A 22,365-nucleotide genomic window follows, 5' to 3' on the forward strand; every position below is an offset into this window, starting at 1 on the left:
TTTGTAAGAGTCTGTTACTCATTTTTATTGAATTGTATAGACACCATAATGTTTTTTCGCAGGTGTAATTGAAAAGATAAACTTTTAATTCCCTTTCATGTAATCAGCTATTTCTCCGATTTTTCTCTCTTTTGTTGTTGTTGTTGTTGTTGATTAGAAACTAAGTGAATTAGTGGAATAAATTGAACATTTCATATGCTAAACCAAGGAATAGGAATAGGAATAGGAATAGGAATAGGAATAGGAATAGGAATAGGAATAGGAATAGGAATAGGAATAGGAATAGATAGGAATTCTTCCACAGAATTGGTTAATTATAGAAACAATAACCCAGAGTTTGGACAAAAAGTAGCAATTCTTCACGATCTCTGAATTCGATGCAGAGAAGTGTGTTCAGCCTGGGGAAGAGAAGGCTCTGGGGGGGCAAGCCTGTAATACATTGCCGTTGTTTAATCCTCCTGTATTTGTTATCCCCAGCACTTTTGGGAGATGTCTGATTGCCTTCACTTCTCTGAAACAAAGTTGAGACACGCAAGATACTTTTTTTTTTTTTTTTTTTTTTTCCCCAATTGCCCTTCAAATATGTTTCTGGAATGTGGTGGAGCACTTCCAGAGCTGCTCTTGTTCATATTCAGGCTGGAGCCCAAGCCGTGTGAGCTGTGGCTCCCTACTGAATGACATATTCTCCAAAGACACTGTGTTCTGATGCATTTTTTTGTTGCTATCAAGCTGGTACGGTGTGTACAGAGCCTGCTCCACTCCAGCGTTGGTGTGTGTGCTAACCCAAACCCTTGACCTCAGAGTTAATGTTGGCTAGTAACAAAAAACAGCCATCCTGTTCTAGGGAAAATAAGATGTATTGTAACATTGCAGGTTCAATTTGCCTTATTCGCTGCAATAGGACTAATTATCTGAAGTGTATCTGTTCTCCCCAGATAAACTGAGGAGAAAATGGATGTTGCCAGTTCCCAAAGGCAGGTCTCTCATCTGCTCACCAGCAGATAATTTGTAGCACTGGCAGAGGAATCAGATGCTTAGTCAATGCGGCCAGAAAAAGTCATCTGAACAAAGAATGACAAGTTTTCCCATTCCAACACTAATCTTCTAGATTTTGATAAATTGAGTCAATAGGAAGCGTCATGTTACATTCCCATGGGAAAAAGCTTAATGGAATTTTTCTGATACATAATTTTTTTTTTTTTTTCCAATAAATTAGCCATCTTAACATGTGGTAGGTTAATTAAAGTTTATTAGAAAACTTACTGTGAATTATAGGTAACCAGTTATAATCACAAACAGGATTTTGGTGAGGAAGAGTTGAGGGGGTCTGGGATGGATGTACGACATATCCAGGTGCTTCACTGCCTTTCAGCAGTAATCTCTCATCTTGTCCCTGTCTGTCACTGCTGTGCTTTATGAAGGAGGCAACACTAAATTAACTTTGGTCCCAAAATAGACAAGACTTCATAAATACTTCAGGAAATTTTATTTAGTTGGATAATGCAGTTTTTACGTATTTCTATCAAGAGCATTTTGCCTCAAAATTTGAGAAAATACCATCTGTTGCTCATAGTTCATTTTGGAACAAGTGCCTGTGTACATAGACTTCTGCAATTATTTTCTGTGAGTTTTGGGTTTTCCACATCTCAGTTAAAGGGGTTTTTTTTGTCATTCAGGCTGCAGCTGCTCTCTGCTTCCAGAACATTCAGCAGAGCAGTGGTCAGCAGCTTCTGTGTTTATCAGTACTGATGCAGTGTCCTTGGGTCCAAATGTCTTTCAAAAATAAGATGCAATGTAGTGAAAAGAGATTTAATCTAAAAGTTATCCTGTTTATTTGGTTGGTTTGCTGTCAGCTCTCAGAAGGCTGTTTCTCATCTCCTTACAATTTCCATTTTATTCAGCTCTGAAGAACAATTATTGAAAATTGTTCATAGAGGTTTTTTGGGCCCAGGTGAATAGAATAAATGATACTTTTACTGGCAGGTAAGGTAAGAGGAAAACAAAACAAAAGCAAAATATTACATTTTCTAATATTTTAGGAGAACTTATCTCCTTTATACTGAAAATCACTTCAAAGCTCAATAATGTGATTTTTCTGATAGGCTTCACAGATCTTTAAGCTATTCTCTTTAATTTTCAAAATATTTAACACCACTGAAGGAATGAATACAGTATGTGTGCTGAGTGGTGTCATAAAGAATTACTTCTTTAATCATGCTGCTATCTTTTAATGTATCATAAGAAATAAAGGCATTTTCCATGATTTATATTTAGCTCTGGTATAAGATAGTGGCTGTAAAACAGCATATTCCTGCTCACAGCAGTTTGGGAATCTCGTGCCATAACCCCTTGTCAATTGTCTGCTATCTGGGACCTGACATTTTTTCATCATGCACTGCTGCTGTTTGATACTGAACCATTATAAAAACCTTCCTGTGTGCACACTGAAACCTTCTCTATGAACAGCAACAGCTTAAATCAACCTTTTTTGTAATTACTGCTTTTAAGCATGCCTAATGTTGTCACGAGGCAGTCAAGAGGGGGGTTTTGTTTGTTTGTTTGTTTTGTGGTGATTTTCTGTTGTTATGTTACCCATCTCGGTTTCCGTTTGCAGAGAGTTTTGGTGTTTGAGCAGAGCAGGAGTCTTGCTCTGTGGAGGCAGGGGCAGGGTGTGGCCTCAGCAGTAACACTCTTCCCTTGCCTCCTTGGCACTCCCCAGGTTGTGATGATGGATACGTCTGCTCTTAGAACCTCTTCTGACTTTCTTATGCCGCTCACAGAAATTTCAATGGCAATTTTCACCCCAAGGGCAGGAATGCAGAATCTTTTGGCTGCTGGGTAGAGAGGAGCCCTGACTTTTCCCACTGACATCCTGTGCGTCATCAGGACCGGAAAATCTTCTGCTTGGATAGTATGGAGATTATAGAAACTTCATTCAGTCTTTGTTTGTATTGAGGACTTGGATTACACCGTCTTGTGTGTGAAGTTTTTTCTTTTAGACAGGGTCAAAATTATTCAGATTTGTACTTTCAGTGGGAGAGGACAGTTCCAAGACATTGATGGTTTGCTGTGTCATAATGGAGATGCTGAACCACAGGATCTGATTGGTGAGGAACCAGATGAGAACTTGGGAATTCAGCTTCTGTGAAATTGACAGCTTTAGTCAGGGATCAGTATATATTGAGTTTGTTTTGATACCTTCTCAATTAAAATTCCTTAGACACTGAAGGTGGGTTTGCAAAGCCATAGAACTGTAGGATCATTAGCTTTGAAAAAGCCCTCTCAAGTTTGGCTTGGAAACGTCATGGGGTCCAACCATTCCCCCAGCAATGCCAAGGCAATCACCAACTCATGTCCTCAAGTGCCACATCCACATGGCATTTAAATATCTCCAGAGGTGGGGACTCCACTCTGGGCGGCTGTACCAGGGCCAGACAGCCCTTTTATAAAAGAAATTTTCCCCAATATCCACCCTGAGCCTCCCCTGGCCCAGCCTGGGGCCGTTCCCTCTCCTCCTGTCCCGGTTCCCTGGGAGCACAGCCCGACCCCCCCGGCTGTCCCCTCCTATCAGGGAGTTGTGCAGAGCCACAAGGTTCCCCCTGAGCCTCCTTTTCTCCAGGCTGAGCCCCTTCCCCAGCTCCCTCAGCCTCTCCTGGGGCTCCAGCCCCTTCCCCAGCTCCCTCAGCCTCTCCTGGGGCTCCAGCCCCTTCCCCAGCTCCCTCAGCCTCTCCTGGGGCTCCAGCCCCTTCCCCAGCTCCCTCAGCCTCTCCTGGGGCTCCAGCCCCTTCCCCAGCTCCCTCAGCCTCTCCTGGGGCTCCAGCCCCTTTCCCAGCTCCCTCAGCCTCTCCTGGGGCTCCAGCCCCTTCCCCAGCTCCCTCAGCCTCTCCTGGGGCTCCAGCCCCTTTCCAGCTCCCTCAGCCTCTCCTGGGGCTCCAGCCCCTTCCCCAGCTCCCTTCCCTGCCCTGGACATGCTCCAGCCCTTCGGTGTCTCTCTTGTCCTGAGGGGCCCAGAGCTGACTCCAGGACTGGTGTAATCTGTAATTACTTAGTTATTTTCTCCAGTGACAGCAGGTGGTTCACAGGAAATACACTAATAGTAATAATGTATACTTTTGCAGAGAGTGTCACAGTTGTTACTGCTAAGCATCATATCAAGGATGAAGAAAATATTTGATAATATAGTCAGAGATGGTGCTTGGGTGATAGGGTACTGGTGGATAAATTACATTCCTGCAACCGTAGTGTATTGCATATAGTAAAGTTTGGGAGGTGTGAAGGAAGAACACAAAGAAATCTGGTTTAAACTGCTAATTGGTTTCTTTTTGTGGCCATTTGCAAGATGGCCACAAAATGTTTTGCCATCTTATTCTTCATGATAAAAATATGCATTTCTGTACTTCAGTTAGCATCACACGGGACAAAAAGAATAAGAGCCCATTCCAAAGAAGGATCAAAATACAATAAAGGTGCTTAAAACTGGAGTTAACTATGTACTGAAACACAAAAATGAATGTCTGTGTAGCAACTGTATCTTCCTACAAAATTGTTGAATTTGTTCCTTTTAGGGGAGCCACTTGCTTGCTTCAAAGAGGGTCAGCAGAAATAATTTCTAAGATATACTTTAAGGCCTACAGATTTTGTTAGATACTATTTACATTGCTATTAATAATTATTGTTAGGTTTAATGTATAAATTAGAAACTTTGTCTTATCTAAGACCCGCATTGCTCCTGATGGGAGCCTACAAGGAAGTGGAAAGGGACTTCTTACCAGAGAATGGAGTGACAGCACCCAGGGAATGGCTCCCAGTGCCAGAGGGCAGGCACAGCTGGGATCTTGGGAAGGAATTGGTGGCTGGGAGGGTGTTGAGGCCCTGGCACAGGGTGCCCAGAGCAGCTGTGGCTGCCCCTGGATCCCTGGCAGTGTCCAAGGCCAGGCTGGAGAGGGCTTGGAGCAGCCTGGGACAGTGGAAGGTGTCGCTGCCCATGGCAGGGCGGGTGGAACACTGTGGTCTCTCTCCCTTCCAACTCAAAGCATCTTGTGGTGGTTATCACTACATGACAATTATCAAAGTTTCAGTTCTTGTAGCACTTACTGCTGTGTAACTTCTCCAAACAGTTTTGCTGGTGACATTTTGCTGCTAAGCTGAATATGTAGGGCTGGAATCAGGAACTTTTTCTCTTGAGGAATGTCTTTAAAGTCCTCGAACTCTCCTCAAAGAAGATTGGTTCTGTTAATTAATGCCTGTATCATGATGATCTATTTACCTTTGTATGGTGGAGTTGGAGTTGCGTATGGGACTTGTTCTTTCTTGTTCTACCAGTCAAACTAAACAAAATCTTCCCATACCTCCAGGGAATACTGCTTAGTTTCACGGAGAAACGCAGAAATCTTCATTTCCTTATGACAGCAAGAAAAACTCTTTAGTATTTCAAGTACAGTATGACTAAATATCAATTTGCAGTTTTCATTTTCCTAGGAATGTTGTCATCTTCTAATAGCATTTGCTTCCCAGGTTTTGTGGGATCTTGGACAATGATCGGGTTCAGTTTTACTAAATGCTGTTTGCATTCTGTCGTCAGTGTTCCGTGTGGTTTGGAAATACTGTCTTGGGAGTGTTTGAGTTCCCAGCTGGTGACTGTCAGGTATTTTGGGCATTGTGGTGGATCCTCTTATGCTGGAGCTTCTTGGTGGGCTTAGACCAGCCTCTGAAGCTTGACCTTGAGTAGGTCTCTTCCAGAGTAATTTACTTTATGTAAACTTGTTGGGGTGAAAATCAGTTTATTTGATTTGATTGGTGGGGAGGCTTGGACCAACCTGATCTAGTAGGTTTCCCTGCCAATAAACCTTCCAAACCAAACTATTTTGGGATTCTGCAATTCTGGGAATTGCAAAATCCTCAGTAAACAGGTAAAAAGGACACAGGGCTGTGAGAGTGAAGCATCCTCAAGTATCAATAAAGCACTGAGGGAATCTGTTCAATTTTACAGGAATTTTGTATTGATTCTGGAGCCTGACTTTGAAGGAGTTGGAGGATAAGTTAGAATACTTCAAAGTGTAGTGGTTTAGGATTGGAATTTCAAAGACAGGAAGGGCGTAGATGGAAGAAGAGATGAAGGTGAAGGGGTGACTAGGAGATGAGCTGTGGATTAGCAGTAGGTCAGCTGGATAATAAACACGATATGGTGAAGTCATCTAAGGAGTACCAGTGAAGCATCTGCACCTTCCCTGGGTTATATTTGTGTCCTCAGAAACGGCTCATCATTTCCTGGGCCAGTGCAAGCTGGGAAAACAGGCTTTTGGAGCATGAAAGCAGCTGGGCTTGCTGCTGTGGCAGGTGTCCTGTGGTGTGTTTTCCCTGCTCCTGGGCCTTTTCCTTTAGGACAGGACACACTGTGGCATTTCCTCCAGTGTAGCCCTTGTGGGCTGTGGTGGGTGTTGGCATGGGGATACGGGCTGGAAGTGCTATGTTCCTCGTGGGAAATGTGTTCCTGCATGGACTGGCTCGGCGTGGCTGAAAACTGACACTCTCAGCTTGCCAGTTGCTCGGGAAGGCAGAGAAGTGTCACGACGGACAGTTTATTTAGCAAAGTGTCTGGCAACAAAACTTTGCTCTGGTGTGACAGCTCTGCTTCCATTTCTAAGCAGTGATCAGAGATGCCAGGGTTAATTCTTGAGGCTATAATCACTATAGGCCCTGCATTTTTTCACGTAATACCTATTCTACCAGAAGTTGTCTGAGCTTGACATAGAACAGCCAAAGAGTATTGCCAGTAAAAGAGATAAAGATAAGATTCTGGTCACCAAAGGCTTGGCTTTGAAGTTGCTTTGCTCACTGAGGGTAAGAACAGCTTTCTTGTGAGCTTCCTTCATTCCTCTCTGTTCTTCCACTCCTTTGGCAGAGTGAGTTTATTTTGTTGAAGGTTTTATTTTCTGCTGAAAGTGCAGGAAATTCAGACAGCTCTCTTGGAAGCTCCCCAAAGCTAATACAAACAAGATACATATGCTTCTCTTAAACTAACTAAAAATAAAGTAAATTATTTGAAAATATTTAACTATAGATATTCCCCTATAAAGACAAAAGGGGAATGTACATTGTTACAGTTGTGGATGCTGATAAATTATGTTATCGAGGTGAAATTCTCTGGAGTGTCTATTGTCTATTCCTCACAAAAGATTGAGGAGTACCACCTTGAAATGTGTAATAGATGCATTACAGACAGAAGTAGTAACTACTGAATGTCCAAAAGCATAATTCACTGAAGTGTTCGTTAGCATGTACAAAGCCAGATGAAAAAAAAAAAAAAAAAAAGTGATGTAAAATGAACTGAAACTGTCTGTTCAGTTATACTTCATGTGGCTGCAGCTTATGGATCCGGAACAGTTTACCAGATTTTTCCTGCTAGTTTCTCTCTGGTGAAAAAATTTGCGGAAGTTGTCTGTTTGGGGTTAATTTGGCATTCTTAGTCCTCTTGATATCTGTTAATTGTGCAGGGTATGTATGCTTTTTTTTTTTTTTTCCATTGCTGACAAAATTGCCTTTATAGTCATATCTGCGTCATGAAGGAAGTAGTTGTTTATGACTATAATTTTTTATAATTTATGTTCGCAAACTGTTGAATCTCACTGAAAATATTACAGATGAAGAGCTATAGTGAGTCATCATGGACAGGGGCTCAGCATGAAGAACAGTCATAATTACAGTTGCCTGTGCATCCTCTACCCTCACCTTTTCTCTCCTTCTACATCCTTATGAGGCCTTCAGCCTCAGCTCTGAAGATGATGGGTGGTCCCACAGTGTGGATGCAGCAACACAGACATGGTGCAGCCCTCCCTGACATTCCAGGGCCTGAAGGGGCTCCAGGAGAGCTGCAGAGGGACTGGGGACAAGGCACCCAGGGACAGCACCCAGGGAATGGCTCCCAGTGCCAGAGGGCAGGCACAGCTGGGATCTTGGGAAGGAATTGGTGTCTGTGAGGGTGTTGAGGCCCTGGCACAGGGTGCCCAGAGCAGCTGTGGCTGCCCCTGGATCCCTGGCAGTGTCCCAGGCCAGGCTGGACAGGGCTTGGAGCAGCCTGGGACAGTGGGAAGTGTCCCTGCCCATGGCAGGGGGTGAAATGGGATGAACTTTAAGGTCCCTTCCCACCCAAACTGTCCTGGGATTTTCTGAGTTGCATGGAGAGGCAAAGGGAGCAGATGTCCTTAAGGGGTCACTCAGAACTAGCAGGGAGAGTGGTGAGTTGAAGATGGTTTTCCTTCTGTGAATTGTGGAGTTCCTGGGAAGGAAACTATTACATCATGTCCAGCTATTTCAAGTAGCTGCTTCACAGCTTTTGCACACTGTGTGCACTTCTGGCTCTGCTGGAGAGGGACCAGCAGTGTTGGTCAGAATGAGCTAAAGCCACCAAGCTTTGACACAAAGCAACTTGCACTTTTGAAATTTCAAATGTCAAAGCATTTTATTACTGGCAGCAAGTTCCCACTTGCTAAAAGCCATTCATTGTCATGAGCAGTTAAGATTAGAATTGTGTTTGGACATGGTTTTTTTGTCAGCCTGCATTTCCATCAAGTATTCCTTTTGCAATTACATGTGACATTTCCACTTTATTTCATCAGGTTTCTCTGAATTAAGACTTCAGCACAGTGTGTTGTCCTGTTGTTTTCTTTTACCCTATTTACATTGTGTAGTTGTAGCATACTCCCTTACCAATCCCTGCTCAGGTTTTGCTTTTTTTAGGCAGATAAGCGTCTTCCTGTTTATTGTGCTAACTATATAATTAGCAGTTATTTAGCTGAAAGTATAATTTAGCTGGAAAATTGCTGTGATGTGAATGCGCAGTGAGAAATGATGCTTTTTTTAGTATACACAAGTGACCTGGGTGTCTGTACCCACTGTCATGTGGTGCACAACACCATTCTCAAGGATCTTGCCACAAAGGAAAAGTTGCTCTGTTAGATCCCAAATTTTTAAAAAAAGTTAGAAAGCAGACCTCTTTAAGGCTTACAATCATTCATTGCTTTGGATTGGGATTTACTGTATATCCAGATAAAAGGGAGGAAAACAAAATCATTGTATTTAAGTGAATTTCAGCTTGCAATAAAAAAAATACATAATCATGTCCGTAATATATAGTCTGAAGAATGTAATTGTCATGTGGACATGACAGAGAGTTAAGTTTGTTCACTAGTGCTTCTTAGAATCATGGAACAGAATCCCTGAATGGTTTGAGTTGGAAGGAATCTTAGAGCTGATCTTGTTACACCCCTGCCATGGGCAGGAACACCTTCCACTATCCCAGGCTCCCTGTCCAACCTGGCCTTGGGCATTTCCATGAATGGAGCAACCACGGCTTCTCTGAGAAATCTGTGCCAGCTGTGGCTGAGTGTGCAGCATATCTTCCTAGGTTAATGATCAAAAATACAAAATAGCATGAAGAAATCTGTCACCATCCGTGCTGTGCAATACCTCGGGTACCAGTCTGAGAAATGGCAGTGCTTGACTTCCAGCCTGGACTCAGGTCTGAAGGTCAAAAAATGTGCTAACCAAGGAGCTAATTTCATCATGGAAGAGAAATTCATATCCACCTTTTCTTATTTATGCCATTTCATAGCATCACAAGTCACCAAAATTCTGATTTTTCAACCAGCTATTATTTTCCACATAAACTGACTTTGGAGGAAAGAAAGCAGAAAGGGGGATAATTTGTCTCTGTTTATATCAGACTGTACAAACAATGAGGGATGGTTATGCAACATTAGGCTGAATAACACAAGACATGCCTCCCCTTATCTCCTCAGAACTGGTAACATTTAGAGGGTGGAGATTTGCATTCATTCATGATAGAACTTTTTAAATCAGTTTTTTATAGTCACAATAATTAAACTAAATTCAATATTGAATTAAAAGGCTGAGCACTGAGAATGTTCCATTGTGAGAACCAGGAGATGCGGCACCATAAATTAAACAGGTTCTTGGTGACACTGAGTTTTTGCATCCTTTGCTGACAATGATTTCTTTTTTGATGGGTAAATATGTCTGTAAGGAACTGAACAGTGGGCAAATGCCTGGGGTTTCGTGGTTTGGCTACTTGACTTCTCCTGATATTTAAAAGCCATATACTTTTCAAGTGGTTTTACACATCAGGATGTAAGTATTGAATTCTGTGAAAGTGTTTGCCCAGGAGGACACTATGCTAATTATTAGTTGTATTGCAGTAAAAAAAGCAACAATGTTCCAGGATGGTCAGATCCATGAACATCCAGCTGTGCCCGTCATTTTCCTTGGCTTTGAACTTTTGTGTGTTCCTTGATAGTGCTTATCAAACTCAAATTGTATTTCCCCAGATAATGTTCTCATTCATTGTGTTTTCCCCTGCATCCTCTCAGCTTATTTCCATTCTCCTTTCTCTGGCATGATTACTTGTTTTTTCCTTTTAACAAAAGACTACCCAGACATGTACCTGGCTGTCTTTTAGGTGTCACTGCCTAGTTTATTCCTTAAGCATCTAGAACATGGCCAAACATCTGTCTTTTTGCCTTAAAAGTTAGAGTCTTTGCAAAAAAAGCACCACATTTCTCTCCTGAGAAGGAACATGAGGTGACTACCTAGAATTACCCACAGTAATGTGAGGGCTGTGCCTACATTCCTGTCCTCTTTGCAGGCATGATTTCACTCTCACAGTGTCAGTACCAAGCGTTTAACTTCCACTTTTCTTTTTAATGATGGTTATAATTATTTCTATGGGAATAAACCAAAAAATAGGCAAGGCAGGACCGGTACACATCAATGTTGACAGAGGCATTATCTAAGCCTTGTTTTGTAAAAGAATATTGTGGTAACTTTAAATGTGAGTGAGACAATGAATTTGTCAGCTGTAAGCAACAGGAAACTACAAACTCCTCTCCTTCAAATGTACTGCTCAATAGATTGGACCATGTCTATGTTTCACAAATCAATATTTAACTTTTCATGCAACAGCTAATCCAGTAAAAAAAAAACAAAACAAGTGGTATTACAAAGCTGCTAAGGATGATGTGTCAGTCCTTGCCTTGGCCACACACATTCAGCATTTCAGCTGTGTTCAGCTGCTCTGAAAGTAATACACAGGGTGATAAAATGCAACAACAAAATGTTAAGGTAACTTTATTTATACCTATCTTGATACCATGTCTGCATGCAGTGGGGCTCTAGCTTGATACAGATGATACAGAGCAACAAAACCACATGGCATTTTATCAGCATTTCTCCAGTGTCTCGTCCAAATGCTGTCCTTGGATTTATGCTTGTTTTTTCCTTTGTTTTGAAAACTTTCAAACCCTTAGGAATGATTCAATCTCTAATTATAGGAGCAGACAGTTCTCCTGATAATGTATGTGCAATACAGGGATTCAGTGCCTCTTCTCTGTCTTTTATGGAGATCGTTCTTCTAATAATTTCTTTTTTTATGTAGTCAGTTGTGAGTAAGAATCTTTGCTGTATCTCCTGTTTTTCTTCATGGGGGTCCCAGATTCTGCACCTGCAATGTGGTAGCTGAAATACAGGTGATTGATTCTGTCCATCAGCTCTTAAAAATGTCAAATTTAATTACTGTGCAATAACCTCTGAACCTTTTCATTGTTTGAAGCTGACCACTAGCAGAGTCTCCAACCTATTAGAAGGTGGTTAGGTGCTTTCTGTTTCAATTAGCTGTATGCCTGCAGTTTAAGCTGAGCACCTTTTATTTAAAAACATTTAGGTTTTGAAAAGTAATTGTGTAGCTTGTTACCTTTCTGGTAACTGGAAAGATCTCACTTGATTCGGAATCATATTTTTCTCTGAAAGTCATGTAGTCTATATTTTAGAATAGTGTCTTGGTCACGAGCTCACACTGCTGCACTGGGGGCAGAAGTAGGGCAGTGCTCAGAGCTTTTAAAAACACACCATAATACAGAATATTCTGTGGTAAATCTGAGTTGATAGGCAAGCACCATTCCCCAGGTGAGTTAGGTCTGGATTTTACTTCAGATCCCAGCTGAAGCAGTTATTTCTATTTTTGTCTAATATTTTCCATTACATACCCTTCACAACACCTACCTTGGATGCTGTTTCATAGCACAATAACTAGGTAACTAGGCAAAGGAACCACCTGCATGTTGAAAGTAGAGATTATTTCTGTCATGGAAGGCTGTGATCCCATTGACAGCAATCAGCTTTGTAAGGGTTTCTGCCATCGTTAGCTACACTACAATGCTAATTTAGGTGGCAAAGTCATTAAAAAATAGGAGATACTCACATTCAGGAAAAAAAATCTGTAACCTTCACAGGCATCATTGCTAAAGAAGGAATTTTACTGGAATGCATGCACAAGACATTCCTGTTCAAACAAGAGCTCCAAAAGGCTTCCACTTAGATCTCCCTTGTACATTTAGAAGTGTTGGGGATAACCAGACTGAAGTGTGGAAATAATGATGGGATCTTACTTCTCCATGGTCCTCAGTGTCACAGGTTAGGAGGAGCAGGTTTGGGGAATCGTGCTGCCTTCTGCAGGGCCACATCTAGGAGAGGGATTTGGGACAAGGCACCCAGGGACAGCACCCAGGGAATGGCTCCCAGTGCCAGAGGGCAGGCGCAGCTGGGACCTTGGGAAGGAATTGGTGTCTGGGAGGGTGTTGAGGCCCTGGCACAGGGTGCCCAGAGCAGCTGTGGCTGCCCCTGGATCCCTGGCAGTGTCCAAGGCCAGGCTGGAGAGGGCTTGGAGCAGCCTGGGACAGTGGAAGGTGTCCATGGCAGGGGTGGAACTGGCTGAGCTTTAAACTTCCTTCCAACCCAAACCACTCTGGGGCTCTGTGATCTGCACTTCTAGGAAGAAATGCACCTCGCTTTACATTGAAACCAGCCAGAGCAAAGAATTTTGCTCTTTATGAGTCTAAATAGGATAATGAAATTCCTGTTGTTCTCTTCTGCCTTGGTGAGAGCATATATCTGCCACATGGCAATTTCTACAGTGCTACTTAATAGTAGAAAATAACTGTGCAGATTGAATGACAGCCCAGCAAAATGCTGTTGTAAGTGCTGCCTTTTTATATGAAGAATTTAAGTGCTTTGTGATAACTCAGAAAATGAACCTTGTGGGCAGCCAGCAAAAGGAAATGTCAGTGGTTTCGTTGTTCATACAGGAAAACTCAAGCTGGTTTAGTATGGTTCACATTCTTGCCAGACCTGTGAAGTCTCACAGTCCAGTGTTTGATGTGATGGAGAAAACTTAAATGATGCAAACAAGGTAGAAATGCCCTTATTTTACCTTATTCCAAGGTAGAAATGCCCTTTTTTTTACCTTATTCCAATGCAGGACAGGCAGCTCTGCAGTTGGAATAACCATATTGGAGATATCCTGATGTGGAGCTCAAGGAGGGAAATCCAGACAGCTGGCAGGAGTCCACATGCCAGCTTGTTCAGCTTAGGACGTTTGAGTTGTCAAATGCACTGACGAAATGAAAAGCTCTACAAGTTTAACTTACTGTGAAGGCTTAGTGCACTACAAAAGGAGATTCCTTTTTTTCGTTTATTAGAAGTGCTCTTCAGTGCCAAGAAAGTAATCATAAAAAATAGTCAAAGGGGAAAAGTCTGGTAACAGTGACAGATGTTCAAGGTGCACTGATGTTTGATCTAGTCAGTTTTCCTTCTCCTGCCTTAGCTTTTCTCTTTCACCCACTGTTTTTTATTTCTCTGTTATTTTTTCTCTCTTTTCCCTATTCCTCCTTCCTGCATAGGGGCTTAACAGAAAATATAATAAATTCATTATATGCTGAAGTGCTTTTACCTAGAATAGGAAGGGTTGAAGAGGCTGTGTTCACTTAACCCTTATGAATCTGGCTGATTACAATATGGCAATGCTTTATGTCGTAGCTCCTGTTGGGAGAATCAAGCTATGAGACTGAGTACTAGAATGGTGTGTTTCAATTAAAATTTTGGTGATTACTGCGGAAAAGATTCCTTTCCAGACACATGGATGCCAGATTTGCTCACCATAGAGACATTACCAGCTAACAGCTTTATTAGTAATAATTACCTGTGCAATGCCTTTATTACTCAATATTTTACAATTGAAAAGGGTCACACTGACCTTTTACTCCTTTCTTAAAGGCACAAGACCTGAATGTGATCGAGGAAGTGATCCGAATGATGCTGGAGATCATCAACTCCTGCCTGACCAACTCCCTCCATCACAACCCCAACCTGGTGTACGCTCTGCTCTACAAGCGGGATCTGTTCGAGCAGTTTCGGACTCACCCCTCCTTCCAGGACATCATGCAAAACATAGACCTGGTGAGTGATACACGACTTCAAAGACAGTTACACTTGGTTATGTGTTCTTTTTTTACTCTTGAGAAGTGGAAAATATTCATCACCTCTTGTCAGCTGGTTTTAAAATGTTGAATTTTTCTTGCCTGTTTTTTGGGCATGCGCTGTGATGACTTCTGGGCTGCATAGAAACACAGAGTGCTTTGGGTTGGAAGGGATCTTAAAGGTCGTTTGGTTCCAAGCTTCTAATTTTTTTAACCCTTTCCCACATCTTTAACTCAGGAGAATCAGAGGGATTTTGAGATGCCTCTGGTAGGGAATTCCCAAGCTGTGATGCATCTTTCACCCCCCAAAGGGAGGACAATGTCAGCTTCTCTTGGCTACACCTTGTTAGAAACCTGCCTTTCAGGGGAGAAAAAGCTAATTTTCATCATCAAACAATCCCTTTTATTTTCTCTTACTCCTATCACCAGCCTATTAATGATTATAGGGAATTATTTTTAAATAAGTGAAGAGCAGACATTCATTATTCCCTGTCTGTATCTGAATGTGTGTTGTTTTCAGCTGCCAAGTGTTTTCTTCACAGCAACCTTCCCCTTGTGTAAGGAAACATTTTAGAAGAAAACAAGAAAATAGCTGTGGATGAGAAGCTGTTACCAGTGTGACTCTCTGTGGAGTATGACATTGGGAAACAGTTGTTAATTATTTCTGCATCTGATAGTAGTTTTAATGTTCATATGGAGAGCCTGAGCTTCTGCTAGAAAAATTTAAAGCATTACAAATGTTTCTCTGTCTTCTAGTCAATATTTGCAGAGCTGAGCAATGTTTGAAGCCACACTATGGTCACTGGGTGCAAAATACCGGAAGGGAGGGCTGAGCAGGGTGCTAAGTCTCTGGATGCAGTGAATAACATTATTAGACACAATATTATTGTGCCTGATAGTCTGCAGAGTTTCTGGTTTGATTTGCTTTTAATTACAGGAGATTGACAGATATATGCCCATAAACGAAAGTAATTTTAAGTGTTGAACTGAAATCCTGCTCTGTACCTATTCCTTCCTCTCCTATTCTCTCTTCACATTTTCTGGTCCTGCAAGAGTTTGGGGAGTGGAGGACTTGAAGCTCAAAACTCTCCAAACTTTCAGCAGCTGCAGACTACAGGCAGCATGATACTGTCTGCATGATTAAAACAAGATGTCTTTAAGTTGTATAAAGAGGATATGGTGCGCTGAAGATAACAGTTGTCTACATTCCTGACTGAGATAGGGACCTTCTCTGGTTACTTGCCCACATCCAGGATAACTGGTGGTGGCCAGATCCTTCTGCTTGCAGCCCTGTGCCTCCCACAGACAGCAGCACGTCCTTTCCTTTGTAACAGTTAAATGTAGGTTTTCCTCAACAATTTAAACAATTCCTCCCCAAAACTATTTAATATTGGGTTACAGCATAATGCCAGTTACATTCAGAAACTATTTAAAGCTTTCCAAGGGAGCATGTTGAATTTTTAAATAGCTCCTTTGTTAGAGAAGTGAGGACGTCAAAAAAAAGATTTTTTTTAAATTATTTTTTTTAAATGTACCTGTCACCATCTGGCAAGTGGTAAGAGCTGTCAGGCTTGTAGATCTGAATAAAAGATGAGATTCATCTGACTCCTCGTCTACCCTGTCACGTCCTGCACTTCATACGCGGTATTGGCAGCACCATACAGAACCACTCTTTGTCTTGTGCGCTACAGCCAGAATGTTCTAACTGGTCTTGCTGTCCCTTGAAACAGTGGCAAATCATGTTAGTTTCACCATGTACATTGCAGGGAGCTTGTCTGGGAACCATGTGGGCAGGATCTGAGAAGAACCGAAATGAGTTTCTGTCTCCAAGAACTTACCAGACTCTTCTCTGCAGTGGTGGAGCTGGGAGCTCCATCCTCACAGCTGTACGGGATGCTGTGGATGTCTGAAATGTAGCTGTGCTCTAAAAGGAGTCAGGAATAAAAATCTTAAAAGATTTGGCTCAATAAATTTCTAAACTGCATGTTGCTGAAAGTTGGGAGGATATACTCATGTGGAGGACCTCCCTATTCTTGACCTGCTCTTATATTCTTATTTCAACATCCATCCCAGCCTGCTTTCAGATAGAATAGTGAGCTGGTCAGCGTTTTTGTGTGACCAAGGCTGGTTATTCAGAAGAGGATGGATCCACCGACTTCCTGTGTACTGGGAAGCTTTCAGGCTGTTGTGATCAATGAAATTTTGTGGCCCAAATTGTGCAAATTGTAGATGGAAATGGTGGATGCGGCAACTTTTGGTAATGCAAGAGTGGTGAAGAAAAATTACCTTTCTGAAGCTCCCCAAGTATCTCTGCAGGGACTCTGCTACATCCTGACTCCCTCTCTTGGTAGTTTTCTCTGGTCATAAACAGCAAAGTATATTTGGGTTATCTGCACCCATGCTGCAGGGGAACCAGGAGTGTAATTTTCAACAAAAATGTTGTTTAGTGACAGGACAAGGAGCAATGGCTTCCCATGGCCAAAGGGCAGAGTTAGATGGGTTATTGGGAAGGAACTCTTGGCTGGGAGGGTGGCCAGGTGAGACACTGGCAACGGGGTGCACGCAGAAGGGCTGCCCCATCCCTGGAAGTGTTCCAAGCCAGGTTGGATGGGGCTTACAGCAACCTGGTCTAGTGGAAGGGTCATTGGGGTTGGACTAGATGGCCTTTGAAAGTCCCTTCCAGCCCAAACCATTCTGGAATTCTGTGATTCCATTCATCTAGATAGCTCTAGAGATTCACGTGAGCAGTAGGTGCCTGTTATGCACTGTGTCGCTCTGACATCCCTCTGCTCCAGCAAATTCTGCCCACTAGTTGATGAAAGATTCTCCAAGTGTAAACTGTAGTCCAGATTTGTATTTCATAGTGAAATACTAAGAGTGTGGTAATGTTTAATGCTGCAGAAATCAGACCAAAATACAGAGCGTGTAAAGTCTATAATGAGTTTTGGACATCAGAGAAGTTGCCAGTTTGCCTTGTCAACAAAGTATAAAATAGATATGACATATAAAGACTTGAATGCTTATTATTTTTACTCTGTTGGACATAATGTACTCATCAACCAAAAGAAGGCATGGAAGAGGTGAAAAGGCTAAAAATTTGATGAAGAATTAATTGGAGAATGTACTGGGGACGTAATGATGAGTAGTTAATGGTGCGAATAGAAAAAGAAATCTGCTGCAATTCCAAGTCTGTGTACAAGCAAAGAATAACTCAGAGGTATAACTCAGAGGTGTCCTCTAAGCCTAATCACACTGGTAACATCTTAGCTAGATTACTCTGGGTTTAGAATCTCAGAATCATTTAGGTTGAAAAAGACTTTCAAGACCATGGAATCCAAGCATTCCCCTGACCTGCTCAGGCTACTACTGTCCAACCTGAGCCTCTCCTGTCCCAGCCTGGGGCCGTTCCCTCTGCTCCTGTCCCTGTTTCCTGGGAGCACAGCCCGACCCCCCCGGCTGTCCCCTCCTGTCAGGGACCTGTGCAGAGCCACAAGGTTCCCCCTGAGCCTCCTTTTCTCCAGGCTCAGCCCCTTTCCCAGCTCCCTCAGCCTCTCCTGGGGCTCCAGCCCCTTCCCCAGCTCCCTCAGCCTCTCCTGGGGCTCTAGCCCCTTCCCCAGCTCCCTTCCCTGCCCTGGACACGCTCCAGCCCCTCGGTGTCCTTGTTGTCCTGAGGGGCCCAGAGCTGTCCCCAGCACTGGAGGTGACTCAGCAGTGCTGGCACAGGGGACAGGCCCTGCCCTGGGGCTGTGTCACACCGTGGCTGGGACAGCCCAGGGACCAGTGCCCACCTGGTCCCACCTGGGCTCATGCTCAGCTGGCACAATGAAAGAAATTCCAGGTAGAAATAAGAGCTGCAGAAAGCAGAACCTCTGAAGGTGCTGATTTGCCAAAGGAAGGGTAAAGTGGTGTGGTATTTTTCAAATAAAATGTTGCTGTGAAGGGAAATGGAATAATCATTTTTATATACTTGTGGGTTCACAGGTCATAAGGAAAGACTTTTCCAAGGTTGGGAATAGCGAAGCACTGTGGTAGGTTTTCAGGGACCTCCGTATAGCAGAGGTTTGGCAGCATGGCACTGGGGCAGAGGACAGACCAGCACAGGTCTTTAGGCACAGGGAGGTGTGGGGATGCCTCTGCAGCCCCACCAGAACTCAGACCAGAGCAGGAATTGCCCAGATTACCTTCGGTATAGACCTGGCCACAGTAACTCTGGGCTGTCCCTCAGGATTTAGACCATTCATTTTTCTCTGGAAATACACATAATCTCTGTGTGCTTCCTCATTGGGGGAAAAATAGGTGAATGTAAGGGTCATCAGTGTATCGACCATTTTTTATTGAAAACTACTTACTTGCCTCTGTATTTTAATAAATAATCTAAAAATCACCATTGACAGCTGATGGGGAACATACAGGAACCATTAATGCTATACAGAAGAAACTGAGATCAAAATACCTTCTGCTTCCTAATACTTTACTTTCCATTTTAGAAAGCCATTTTAGTAGGAGATAGTGCATCTTGTTTAACTAAAACAGGATAGTCTTCTTCTGAATGGTGAACAAAGAGGAATGCTATGGTTCCTTTTCTGGCCTTGTACAGAAATACTTCAGCTGGGAGCTGTCTGTATGCCTCCACTTCAGAGGTGGTCTATAATTTGGTCAGCCACCTCAGATATGTCAGGAATTTGGTGGAGACTCTTCGCTTATCATTGCCGAAGATGTGTTTGGTTCATGGCCACGGTGAAGAACTCCTTGGATTTCACTGCTCTCATATTTCCTACAAGTGAGCAAATGATACCAGGTGGTGGAACAAGCCTAACTAGGAACTGCTAGAATTTTGTTTGCAAAATAGCCTGATAGACATCAGGAGATTGGGAGCAATGGCTTGGTGATGCAAAGGACTTGATTGATGCAATTTCCTACAAGGATTTAATTCTTCAAAGACATTTCCCTGCTAGATTTTAAAATCAATCAAGTTGGCTTCGCTCTGGCATAGCAACCCCTGTTGTAAGACCTGCAGGACTGAAGAACTAGGTTTTTATGGCTTTCCTTAAAATGTCATTAGAAAACCCTCGATCCTGCCGATTACCAGAGCCTGGCTAAATACTGTAAGGATTCGGGGTTTTGGGTTGGGGTTTTTTTAGTTGTTGTTTTCTTTGGGGGAGGTCTTTTTGCCTGTTTTTTTACTCTTCACTTGCTACACCCGGGAGGGGAGAGAGCAGAATACCTGGAAAAGCTCATGTGTCCTTAAACATCCTCCTTATTTCAGTCATTCATTCTGAAAAAAACAGTACTTCAAGTTTGCTGATTAACCTCTTGTGGTTCTCCTGCTATTGAATCACCTGAAACTGTTTCACCCCTTTTTAAGTCAGCAAGGGTTGGCTTTGCCTCCCATTTACTCCAGGTATGACTACTGAATACCAAAGGTAGCTGTGATTTATGTCTCTCTATGGAAGCTGCTTAGTTGAAGTGCTAATCCTGTGGTACTCTGCAGCAAGAGGTTTGTTTTCCTCTTTTCTTCTCCATTCAGCGTGCCATCAATAAACCATATTACTCTCCCCGTGGTGAACGTGGCTGGAAATAAAATACTCAAAGTGTTTCTTTCAGTCACTCTCAAAGGGAAACAAAATTGACAAAAACAGGTTCAAAACTTACTCATTTTGTGCCAAGTGATTTTTTTTCTTCTGCCTTGCAGAGCTGACCTTTGCAGTTGCAGGCAGAGGAGGCAGCAACATGTTGTACTGTTATTTTCAGCTGGAGGAGAAGGAGAGGAGCTGTCATGTTCATTAGGCAGCTGCACTGCCTGGGCTGCTGCAGGCCTCACGGCACTTCAGCATCTGCTGACAGAATCCAAGTGGAGAAAACATCTTACCCTTGATAGCTCCGCTGTTGGCATGCTGTAAAGGGAAATATTTTGTTACTTCAGCCTTGCAGCCCGGTTGGAAACAATAGCTGGGTGAAAAAACACACACTGTGGCTGTTCCCTCACAATCTCAAAAATAATCTCCAAAACTTAAAATACTGCCTTTAAATGAAAAATGTTTCTAAATCATTCTAATCTTGTAGTACTTTTAATCTCTGGCAATACCTTGTGAGTTTACTGTTTAGAAAACAAAAGGAGAAAGTATGAGTTTCTCATGGAAAGTTGATCTCTAGGAAAAAGTTCTCACTGCAGGGGTGGGCAGGCCCTGGCACAGGTTTCCCAGAGCAGCTGTGGCTGCCCCTGGATCCCTGGCAGTGTCCAAGGCCAGGCTGGACAGGGCTTGGAGCAGCCTGGGATAGTGGAAGGTGTCCCTGACCATGGCACTGGACAAGCTTTGAAGTTCCTTCCTAGCCCAAACCATTCCATGAGTCTGATTAAAACCAGTTTTGGAAATCACTACTAAAGAACTATCACAATATTTTTGTATAGAAGTATTAATAGTATTTTAATACAAACCCTGGCGAGGCCTGAGCTGGAGGTGGCCAAGCCAGGTGCCCTGTACCCATCTGGGTACCTTGCACAGCCAGGATTAGACCCTGCACAGGGCAAGGCCCTCCATAGACCCACCGTTTCATCTGGACAGAGATCAGGTATTCCTGATGAGGGGTTGTGTAGTCCTGGGTTAGATGTGCCTTTTAATCTCTGTTAATAGGGAAGCCAGACTGGAGAGAGAGCTCTTAGAATCGGTTATGTTCCTTCATGGAGAGGCCTTTCAGTGCTGACTAGGAAAAGAGTGATTCACAGTACTTGTGAAGTTTCTTCTTACTCTTCTTTCTAAGCAGTCTTTCTTTTATATTGTAATAGGAATATCTATCTATCTATTCTATTATAATTAAGGAGAAAATGAATTTTCAGAGTATCAGGAAGACACCATCTCTCAGCCTTGTTTATTTGCACTAAGATCCAGGGTTTTCCTATTCATAAAGTCATATGCTCGGTTAGTTTTAAAACATACCAAAACCTGAAACTCATTTAATGCTTATTCGCCCAGTTTACTTTTTCTGGTTCATTTTACTTTCAATGGGATCTGTTAATTTCCATTTTTATTTTAAATTCACCTCTGTTCCTTAAGTGTAGAAGATAATTAAAGCTCTTTCAAAGGAAAAGGCTACTCTTCCTTAATATGCTGTTGAGCTTTTGTATTTTTATGTCTGACTAGTTAGTAGGAAAAGAGTTAGACTCTGCTGCAGAGGTTGGAGCTTGGGCAAGAAGGATGTAAAACTGGATGCTTTTTGGTTTTATTCCTGATCTGGAGCTAATAAGAAAATGCCTTCTTTAGGATATCCTCTGTATAATTCATCTTCTTTTATTTTTGATTTTCTGTTTTCTTATTTCATTGGGACACTCTTGGGTAGCTCACTGTCTCACTGGGGCTTTGTGCTCTCAGGGTCCAAACTAAAGGTATTTAATTTCTATATTGTTTGAAGTAGTAAGGCAAATCACTCCTAGAGATAAAAACCATTATTAAAGTAGATATTTTTAATTTTAGTCATCAACTACACATCCAAAATAGCCATTCTGAGTTCTCTAAAATGCTGACATAGCTTAAAAATACTGGAAGCCTGTCTTGCTTTTGTTCTCTTGAAATATAACCCAAAGAAGATTAGTACCTTTACCACAAAAACATAAGTCTTTTAAAAACATGTTAAGATTGAAGGGTTTGACTTCCCAAAATAGGAAACGTCAGAATTCAAGGAGTATCTGTGAGCTTCATTCAGTTTTTTTTACTTGTTTGCATTATGACGGTATTTTATCGTTTTGGTTAAAAGCTAAATATTAAGTTTTGCTTTTGTTGTGGTTTAGCAGAACTTGAGCTAACAAGGCAGTGCCACTGGGATGGATTCTCTGCAGGAGCCTGCCCTTGGCGAGGACGGGTTTCACCAGTGATTACTGACAACAGAGGAGTGTTGAAATGCAGGAAGATGGTTTTTTCTTTCAAAGTCTGTGGGCAACTTGCTTGTTCCTCTGTGAGCTATGTATCCTCCACCAGCAATTTGTCCCAAACTCTGTGCCAAAACCATGTCAGCCTCACTCAGAGGTCCTCACGCTCTTTGCACAAGC

At 42.5% G+C, this 22,365-nt stretch overlaps 1 protein-coding gene across 5 annotated transcripts in view; it reads left to right on the forward strand.

Moving 5' to 3' along the window:
- Positions 1-22,365, forward strand: part of DYM (dymeclin) — a 212,582-nt gene that overhangs the window by 153,794 nt on the left and 36,423 nt on the right. For all 5 annotated transcript variants that reach the window (XM_040090375.2, XM_040090372.2, XM_040090376.2 and 2 more), the window contains one exon: positions 14,122-14,304. In XM_040090375.2, coding sequence (XP_039946309.1) covers positions 14,122-14,304 — 183 coding nt within the window. The remainder of the gene's footprint in view (positions 1-14,121; positions 14,305-22,365) is intronic.

Source organism: Hirundo rustica, chromosome Z, assembly GCF_015227805.2.
Source record: "Hirundo rustica isolate bHirRus1 chromosome Z, bHirRus1.pri.v3, whole genome shotgun sequence".
NCBI lineage: Eukaryota > Metazoa > Chordata > Aves > Passeriformes > Hirundinidae > Hirundo > Hirundo rustica.